Source organism: Musca autumnalis, unplaced genomic scaffold (genome assembly GCF_047663935.1).
Source record: "Musca autumnalis isolate F117 unplaced genomic scaffold, ASM4766393v1 scaffold_2, whole genome shotgun sequence".
NCBI lineage: Eukaryota > Metazoa > Arthropoda > Insecta > Diptera > Muscidae > Musca > Musca autumnalis.
Genome location: NW_027411755.1, coordinates 36,898,903 through 36,908,699, shown reverse-complemented (window position 1 = coordinate 36,908,699; position 9,797 = coordinate 36,898,903). Strand labels below are relative to the sequence as shown.

The window sequence follows — 9,797 nt, the reverse complement described above, 5'->3', positions numbered from 1 at the left end:
GGCTCGTGGATTTTTAAAAATATTTTTCAGGGCATTGGCAAAGGCTCGTGGATTTTTAAAAATATTTTTCAGGGCATTGGCAAAGGCTCGTGGATTTTTAAAAATATTTTTCAGGGCATTGGCAAAGGCTCGTGGATTTTTAAAAATATTTTTCAGGGCATTGGCAAAGGCTCGTGGATTTTTAAAAATATTTTTCATAATAATAGCCAAGGCTCGTGGATTTTTAAAAATATTTTTCATAATAATAGCCAAGGCTCGTGGATTTTTAAAAATATTTTTCATAATAATAACCAAGGCTAGTGGATTTTTAAAAATATTTTTCAGAACAATAACCAAGGCTCGTGGATTTTTAAAAATATTTTTCATAATAATAGCCAAGGCTCGTGGATTTTTAAAAATATTTTTCATAATAATAACCAAGGCTAGTGGATTTTTAAAAATATTTTTCAGAACAATAACCAAGGCTCGTGGATTTTTAAAAATATTTTTCAGAACAATAACCAAGGCTCGTGGATTTTTAAAAATATTTTTCATAATACTAGCCAAGGCTCGTGGATTTTTAAAAATATTTTTCATAATACTTGCCAAGGCTCGTGGATTTTTAAAAATATTTTTCATAATACTAGCAAGGCTCGTGGATTTTTAAAAATATTTTTCAGGGGACTAGCCAAGGCTCGTGGATTTTTAAAAATATTTTTCAGGGGACTAGCCAAGGCTTGTGGATTTTTAAAAATATTTTTCAGTGGACTAGCCAAGGCTTGTGGATTTTTAAAAATATTTTTCATAATACTAGCCAAGGCTCGTGGATTTTTAAAAATATTTTTCAGGGGACTAGCCAAGGCTTGTGGATTTTTAAAAATATGTTTCATAATACTAGCTAAGGCTCGTGGATTTTTAAAAATATTTTTCATAGTAATAGCCAAGGCTCGTGGATTTTTTAAAATATTTTTCATAATAATAGCCAAGGCTCGTGGATTTTTAAAAATATTTTTCATAATAATAGCCAAGGCTCGTGGATTTTTATAAATATTTTTCATAATACTAGCCAAGGCTCGTGGATTTTTAAAAATATTTTTCATAATAATAGCCAAGGCTCGTGGATTTTTATAAATATTTTTCATAATAATAGCCAAGGCTCGTGGATTTTTAAAAATATTTTTCATAATAATAGCCAAGGCTCGTGGATTTTTAAAAATATTTTTCATAATACTAGCCAAGGCTCGTGGATTTTTAAAAATATTTTTCATAATAATAGCCAAGGCTCGTGGATTTTTTAAAATATTTTTCATAATACTAGCCAAGGCTCGTGGATTTTTTAAAATATTTTTCATAATACTAGCCAAGGCTCGTGGATTTTTAAAAATATTTTTCATAATAATAGCCAAGGCTCGTGGATTTTTAAAAATATTTTTCATAATACTAGCCAAGGCTCGTGGATTTTTAAAAATATTTTTCTTGGGACTAGCCAAGGCTCGTGGATTTCTTAAAATATTTTTTCATAATACTAGCCAAGGCTAGTGGATTTTTTAAAATATTTTTCATAGTACTTGCCAAGGCACGTGGATTTTTTAAAATATTTTTCATAATACTAGCCAAGGCTCGTGGATTTTTAAAAATATTTTTCAGGGGACTAGCCAAGGCTTGTGGATTTTTAAAAATATTTTTCATAATACTAGCCAAGGCTCGTGGATTTTTAAAAATATTTTTCATAATACTAGCCAAGGCTCGTGGATTTTTAAAAATATTTTTCATAATACTAGCCAAGGCTCGTGGATTTTTAAAAATATTTTTCATAGTACTAGCCAAGGCTCGTGGATTTTTAAAAATATTTTTCATAATACTAGCCAAGGCTCGTGGATTTTTTAAAATATTTTTCATGGGACTAGCCAAGGCTCGTGGATTTTTTAAAATATTTTTCATAATACTAGCCAAGGCTCGTGGATTTTTTAAAATATTTTTCATAATACTAGCCAAGGCTCGTGGATTTTTTAAAATATTTTTCATAATACTAGCCAAGGCTCGTGGATTTTTTAAAATATTTTTCATAATACTAGCCAAGGCTCGTGGATTTTTTAAAATATTTTTCATAATACTAGCCAAGGCTCGTGGATTTTTTAAAATATTTTTCATAATACTAGCCAAGGCTCGTGGATTTTTTAAAATATTTTTCATAATACTAGCCAAGGCTCGTGGATTTTTTAAAATATTTTTCATAATACTAGCCAAGGCTCGTGGATTTTTTAAAATATTTTTCATAATACTAGCCAAGGCTCGTGGATTTTTTAAAATATTTTTCAGGGGACTAGCCAAGGCTTGTGGATTTTTAAAAATATTTTTTAGCGCGCTAGCCAAGGCTTATTTTTTTTAAAAATTTTTTCAGCGCGCTAGCAAAAGCTAATGGATTTTTAAAAATATTTTGGAGGGGACTAGTCAAGTCTTGCGGATTTTTAAAAATATTTTTCATAATACTAGCCAAGGCTCGTAGATTTTTCAATAAATTTTCGTAGGATTAGCCAAGGCTCGTAGATTTTTCAATAAATTTTCGTAGGATTAGCCAAGGCTCGTGGATTTTTTAAAATTAATTTTCGTAGGAATATCCATGGCTCGTGGATTTTTTTAAATTAATTTTCGTAGGAATATCCATGGCTCGTGGATTTTTATACCCTCAGCCTTTAGGCTAAAGAGGGTATTTACACTTTGGTACGACCAAAAATGTGCCTCATCGAAATAATGGTTTTAGACCCCAAGTATGTTTGTACGATATCCGTTTCAGACAATTTTGAGTAGATCTAACAATGTCCGTCCGTCTGTCTGTCTGTCCGTCTGTCTGTCTGTCTGGCTGGCTGGTGCGCACGATAACTCTCGAAAGGATCAATCGATTCGGTTCAAATTTTGGGTATCGAAATATTTTGTCCAGATTCGATTTAAGTTCGAAGATGGGCCATATAGGTCCACTCCTTCAGGTACCTCCCCCACAAATGTTCAAAAATTGTCGCAAAACTTGTGCGCACGATAACTCTTGTAGGAAATAACCGATTTGGTCCATACTTTACACATCGTGTAATTTTTACCAAACTTAGATGAGGTTCCAATATGGACTCAATCGGTCCACTCCTTCGGGTACCTCCCACACAAAATTTCGGAAAAGTTCAGTTTAGGACCTGTAGTGGGATTCTGTAACTCATTTTTGCTGTTACCGGCAAAAATCGGTAAAATTAAATAGCAAAATTATGACTAAAAACATAAAGAAAAGTTGACATCACTGTTTGTGTCGCTAGAGTCTAGCGACTACTTTTTATTCTTCGTTACCTTACGGAAAAAATTCGTTAATTATCGAAATTATAAGCATTTTAATTTTACCGACAATTATCGATAACAGCAAAAATGAGTTACAGAATCCTACTACTGGTCTCGAATCGCTTTGATTTTTGTTTATGCAAGTTGTATTCGCTGTCCTCTATACGACGCCGTAAGTTTCATTAGGGGCAAGTCCATACTTCCTGAGGAAATAGCCTGAAAGTTACAAAAAGCCCTATGACACCGTGTGTAATGGTTGGAGCGCAAGATAACCCTCGAACGGATCTGCCGATTCGGTCCAAAATTTGGCTTTCGTAATATTTTGTCCAAACTTAGTTCAAGTTCAAAGATGGATTATATCGGTCCACTCCTTCCGGTACCTCCCCCACAAAAGTTCGAAAATGTTCGGAAAATTTGTGCGTACGATAACTCTTGAAGGAAGTTACCGATTTGGTCATTACTTTGCACATTATGAAATTTCTACCAGACTTAGATGAGGCTCCAATATGGACTCAATCGGTAAACTCCTTCCTACACAAAATTTCGGAAAAGTTCAGTTTAGGACCTGCTCACGAATCGCCTTGGTTTTTGTTGTAACATCTTGTATTCACTCTCCCCTATACGAAGGTACACGTTTCCTCAGGGGCAAGTCCATACTTCCTGAAAAATAGCCTGAAAGTTGAAAAACAAACCCTATGACACCATGTTTATGGGTGGAAGCGCAAGATAATTCTCGAACAGAAATGCCGACTCCGGCCAAAATTTGGCCTTCGTAATATTGTTTCCAAACTTAGTTTAAGTTCGTAGATAGGCCATATCGGTCTACTCCTTCAGGTACCTACCCCACAAAAGTTCAAAAATATTCGGAAAAATTGTGCGCACGATAACTCATGATGGGAGTGACCGATTTGGTCCATACTTTACACATTCTCATAATATCTACCAGATTTAGATCAGGTTCGAATATGGACTATATTTGTCCACTTCATCCCGTACCTCCCACACAAAATTTTGGATAAGTTCACTTTAAGACCTGTTATTGAATCATTTTGATTTTTGTTGAAGCAAATTACATTCGCTGCCTCAATTACGATGGTAAAAGTTATTTCAGGGGCAAGTCCATATTTCTTGAGAAAACAGCCCGAAGGGTGTAAAAACCCCCTATGGTACCCCCATGGTCTATGTCGGTCCATTCCTTTAAGCACCTTTTCCGCAAAATTTTTGAACTTTAGTCCTAATCAACATTTTTGTCGGTTCATACGACAAAAATTTTGAAACCCCCTAAATACATAAGTTTTTTGTGAAAAAAAGTGTTTCAATTTGCCCATGCTGAGGGTATATCTCTGTCGGCAAAGCCGACTGATACTTTTTTACTTGTTTAAAATATTTTTCATTATACTAACCAAGGTTCGTGGATTTTTAAAAATATTTTTCAGTGCCCCAGCCAAGGCTCGTGGATAAGCCATATCGGTCCACTCCTTCAGGTACCTCCCCCACAAAAGTTCAAAAATGTTCGGAAAAATTGTGCGCACTATAAATCTTGAAGGGAGTGACCGATGTAATCCATACTTTGCACATCCTAATATATCTAACAGATATAGATCAGGTTCGAATTAGGACTATATTTGTCTACTCCTTCTGGTGCCTCTCACACACAATTTCGGATACGTTTACTTTAAGGCCTGCTCTCGAATCACTTTGATTTTTGTTGAAGCGATTTGCATTCGTTACCTCCATTACGACGGTAAAAGTTTTTTTCAGGGACAAGTTCATATTTCTTGGGAAAACAGCCCGAAAGGTGTAAAAAACCCTATGTCATCATATGTGGCGGTCACGATAACTCTCGAACTGTTCTACCGATTTGGTCCAGCATTTGGTCTTCGTCATATTTTATCCAAACTTAGTTTCATGGGGCAATACCGGTCCACAATTTCCGGTACTTCTCCACAATATTTAAAAAAAAATGTCACTAAAATGTTTGGGCGATATCACTTGAATGGGGCAACCAATTTGGTCCAAACTTTGCATCTCCTAATATTTTGTCAAAATTTAGTTTAACTCCTAAAATGGCCCATATCAGTCCTCCCTAAGGGTACGTCCCCCTCAAAAGTTCAACATTTGTGTCTTAGTGCAGTTAATTCCTAATACACATTTTTGTCGGCAAGTTCAAATGTTCAAAAAGGGCCACAAAATTCTGAAGAGACCCTAAATCAGCGACGACCACAGAAATACAACTAAAGCGAAGACATGTATGAACGTATGAGTGAAAAAAGCAACAACCACATTATGTTTTTGTTTGTTTTCATTCATTTACACTGTACGTGAGAGAGAGAAGCAAATGCAAAAACGACTCAGTGGGCGCCCTCACTATACGATCTAAGCAAAGAAGCCGTCCCTGCCCTAAATACATTCGATCTGTCCGTTGATGAAAGTTTCTCTTCATATTGGCTGAGGGTATATCTCTGTCGGCAAAGCCGACTGACACTTTTTTACTTGTTAAAATTAATTTTCTTAGGACTAGCCAAGGGTCGTGTTTTTTTTAAATATTTTTCATGAAACTAGCCAAAGCTCGTCGATTTTTAAAAGTATTTTTCATGGGACTATCCAAGGCTCGTGGATTTTTAAAATTAATTTTCGTAGGATTAGCCAAGGCTCGTGGATTTTTAAAATTAATTTTCGTAGGAACATCCAAGGCTTGCGGATTTTTAAAATTAATTTTCGTAGGAATATCCAAAGCTTGTGGATTTTTAAAATTAATTTTCGTAGGAATATCCAAGGCTTGTGGATTTTTAAAAATATTTGTCAGGGCAACCAAAAGAATTTGTATAATTGACAAATATATAGCAAATCATTTTTAGTCAATGTCAGAATTATACAAAAGGGAAGTTGAGGCAGCCAGCCAGCCGGACACAAACACGTGACTTGTAAGAAAGGTTGTAAATATTTCAATATCAGTCATCAATTAAATGCACAGCTTTTTTATTATTTACGCATCGAATACTAAACGCCAAATGGTGACGAAATAAAATTCTGCGATTGGTTCTGAAAGAGATAAGGAAGAAATCGAACATATGAACTTCCTTGGAAAAAATTTTATTTGTATTATTCATTTCCTTGAAAAATCATTATTACAAGTTCTGGCTAACAACAAAATCTTCCCGTAACGTAGGCTCATCATCCATGCCGCTGTATTCTGATGCTGATGCAAAAACTTGCCATTCAACTTGAGGTTAATTTTAGAATATAATTCATTATCAAATGGCATTAAATAATTTTTTTTTGTATTTTTTTTGCAATCGAAACAAAAAATGTTGCTTCAAAAAACACAAAGGACTCACAAAATTCATGCAGACAATATGACCCATATTTTTACTTACAAAAGGTATAAAAGTTACTGAGCTGCGGAAAATTAACATCAGTTTCCGTTAAACTGCTTCCGTTGCAGTACCATAAACCACCTAATTTCCAATTACCATCGAACCAACCAACAGTCATCTGTCACTCAGTCATCATGTTTAAGCTGAAAAGTTTCGTCTGCCTTCTATTGGTTATACCCCAGATTATGGCTTACCGGAGACCATGGTATCATTGGGGTTCGGATGAATCTTTTGAGGCCCCCGATACATTGGAAATATTTGACCATTCCATGGAGGATTTACATCGGTATAGAGTTAATTATGGCCCCGTCTGGGATGACATTGCTGGAGAAAACGAGTTTGTTACCAAAACAGTTGGACAAAAAGGTAAACCTTATACCGTAGAAGTACCTACTTGGTTAAGCAGGAAAGTTGTAAAAGCAAACAAACCTTCGTCAATGTTTAAAACTGATCGGAACATAAATTCTGAAGAGAATTATTTTAGTAAGGTGTCTTTTGACTCACCAGATACATTGGAAGTATATGATCAGTCCTTGGAGGATTTACATCGGTATAGACTTAATTATGGTCCCGCCAGACACGATGCCTTTTCCGAAGAAAATGAAATTGTTTCCAAAGCTCTTGGCCAAAACCGTAAACCTTATACCACTGAAGTCCCTAATGGGTTAAAAAGAAATCTTGTAAGGGCATACAAACCTGCGACAATGTCTGAAAGAGATAAGAACAAAGATTCTGAAGAGGCTTCTTCGGATGTAAAGACAAACAAACCTTCGATCATGTCTAAAAGAGATCAGAACAAAAATTCTGAAGAGACTTCTTCGGATGTAAAGACAAACAGACCTTCGACCATGTCGAAAAGAGATAAGAACAAAGATTCTGAAGAGGCTTCTTCGGATGTAAAGACAAACAAACCTTCGACCCTGTCTAAAAGTGATCAGAACAAAAATTCTGAAGAGACTTCTTCGGATGTAAAGACAAACAAACCTTCGACCCTGTCTAAAAGTGATCAGAACAAAAATTCTGAAGAGACTTCTTCGGATGTAAAGAAAAACAAACCTTCTACCACGTCTAAAAGAGATCAGAACAAAGATTCGGAAGAGACTTCCGCCAATAATGTGGAAGAGGAATAAATTCTTTCGGAGAGTACTTTAAGTCCTTTAAAAATGCCAATAAAGAAGTTATAATTATTTGATAAGAATGGCTCGAAGTATTTTATTTTTTCACATATGAGAAAAATCTTGGAGGTTTCTTTTTTCTAGAGCAGATCCAAAGAACTGTCCGTTTCTATGAAAAATTATTACTTAACGACGACTAGAACCAGGATGTAATCAATATTCCTTCTGTGGTCTTTAAGACCTAACCGAAAGCTCTAAAAGAACCCATGGGATGATCAACTAAAATGACTGATGGGAGTAAACTCCCCAATTTAAATCTACTTCCTAAAAAGTCCTTGAAGGCCTATTCCAAAACCCTTTTTGTCTCAAACTTTAACTAAATTTTGAAATAAACGATATACTCTCCCTCTTTTTTTCAGGCAAATGTACCCCGGATTCCAGCAAAGGTTTGGCCAATCTCTTTAACCAAGCGAAACAACTAATACCCTGGGATAATGTTACGCAAATCATTCAATCCTTTGCCGATGATCGTGAATTTCAAACGCTAAAAGCCTACATAGAATCACCGGACTACAAGGAAAAAGTTGAGGCCATACGTAACTCCGAAGAATATAAGCGATTTAACACCTATGTTTGCCAAGTACTCCACATCGATTTGTCGCAGGATGGCCATTATGTTTCACGAAATATTTTGCGCCGTTACTATGATACTGGCATTAGAGGTCTAATAAGTCGTGTACAATCTGTAATACCACATCAGAAATTATATGACTTATATTTACGTTTGATTGCCACGGATGATCAATTGTTTGAAGAAGTTGCCCGCATGCGATCGAAAACATTCAAACGCATTGTTAAGCGTTTTAGAAATTATGTTCCAGAATATAGGGAGCTGACGGCTACACTATGGCATCTTGGGGTGCCAATGGACCAGCTGAAGGGTGTAATAAGTCATGCATTGGGATGGAATATGGACTGGGATACATTGCCATAAACAATGTATAAATTAATAAACAAAGTTTTCGACTAAAGAATTGCAAATTACAAGAAAGAAATATGAAAAATATGAAATAAAAAATAATTTTGCAAATAAATTGTTGGTATTCATTTACAATCCTCACCTCCTAAGGAAGTCTTCTATTCTATAGAACCCTCCAACGAAGGTCTTCTATTCTATAGAAGCCTCCTACGGAGGACTTCTATTATATAGAAACATCCTCTATTCCACAGAAGCCTCCTACGAGATATTCTACCCTATAGAACCCTCCTACGGAGGCTTTCTATTCTATAGAAGCCTCCAACGGAGGTCTTCTATTCTATAGAAGCCTCCAACGGAGGTCTTCTATTCTATAGAAGCCTCCAACGGAGGTCTTCTATTCTATAGAAGCCTCCAACGGAGGTCTTCTATTCTACAGAAGCCTCCTATGGAGGTCTTTTGTTCTATAGAAGCCTTCTATGGAGGCCTCCTTTTGACGTCTTCTATTCTATAGAAGCCTCCTACGGAGGTCTTCTATTCTATATAAGCCTTCTACGGAGGTCTTCTATTCTATAGAAGCCTTCTACGGAGGTCTTCTATTCTATAGAAGCCTCCTACGGAGGTATTCTATTCTATAGAAGCCTCCTACGGAGGTCTTCTATTCTATAGAAGCCTTCTACGGAGGTCTTCTATTCTATAGAAGCCTCCTACGAAGGTCTTCTATTCTATAGAAGCCTCCTACGAAGGTCTTCTATTCTAGAGAAGCCTCCTACGGAGGTCTTCTATTTTATAGAAGCCTACTACGGAGGTCTTCTATTCTATAGAAGCCTCCTACGGAAGTCTTCTATTCTATAGAAGCCTCCTACGGAGGTCTTCTATTCTATAGAAGCCTCCTACGGAAGTCTTCTATTCTATAGAAGCCTCCTACGGAAGTCTTCTATTCTATAGAAGCCTCCTATGGAGGTCTTCTATTCTATAGAAGCCTCCTGCGGACGTCTTCTATTCTATAGAAGCCTCCTACGGACGTCTTCT

At 36.0% G+C, this 9,797-nt stretch overlaps 1 protein-coding gene across 1 annotated transcript; it reads left to right on the top strand.

Annotated features, from left to right (window-relative positions):
- The first annotated feature begins 8,073 nt into the window (after positions 1–8,073).
- Positions 8,074–8,783, top strand: LOC141392213 (uncharacterized). Its single transcript, XM_073965167.1, has 2 exons — positions 8,074–8,086; positions 8,209–8,783. The coding sequence occupies exons 1-2, from the start codon at positions 8,074–8,076 to the stop codon at positions 8,781–8,783; spliced, it is 588 nt and encodes a 195-aa protein (XP_073821268.1).
- Positions 8,784–9,797: the final 1,014 nt, after the last annotated feature.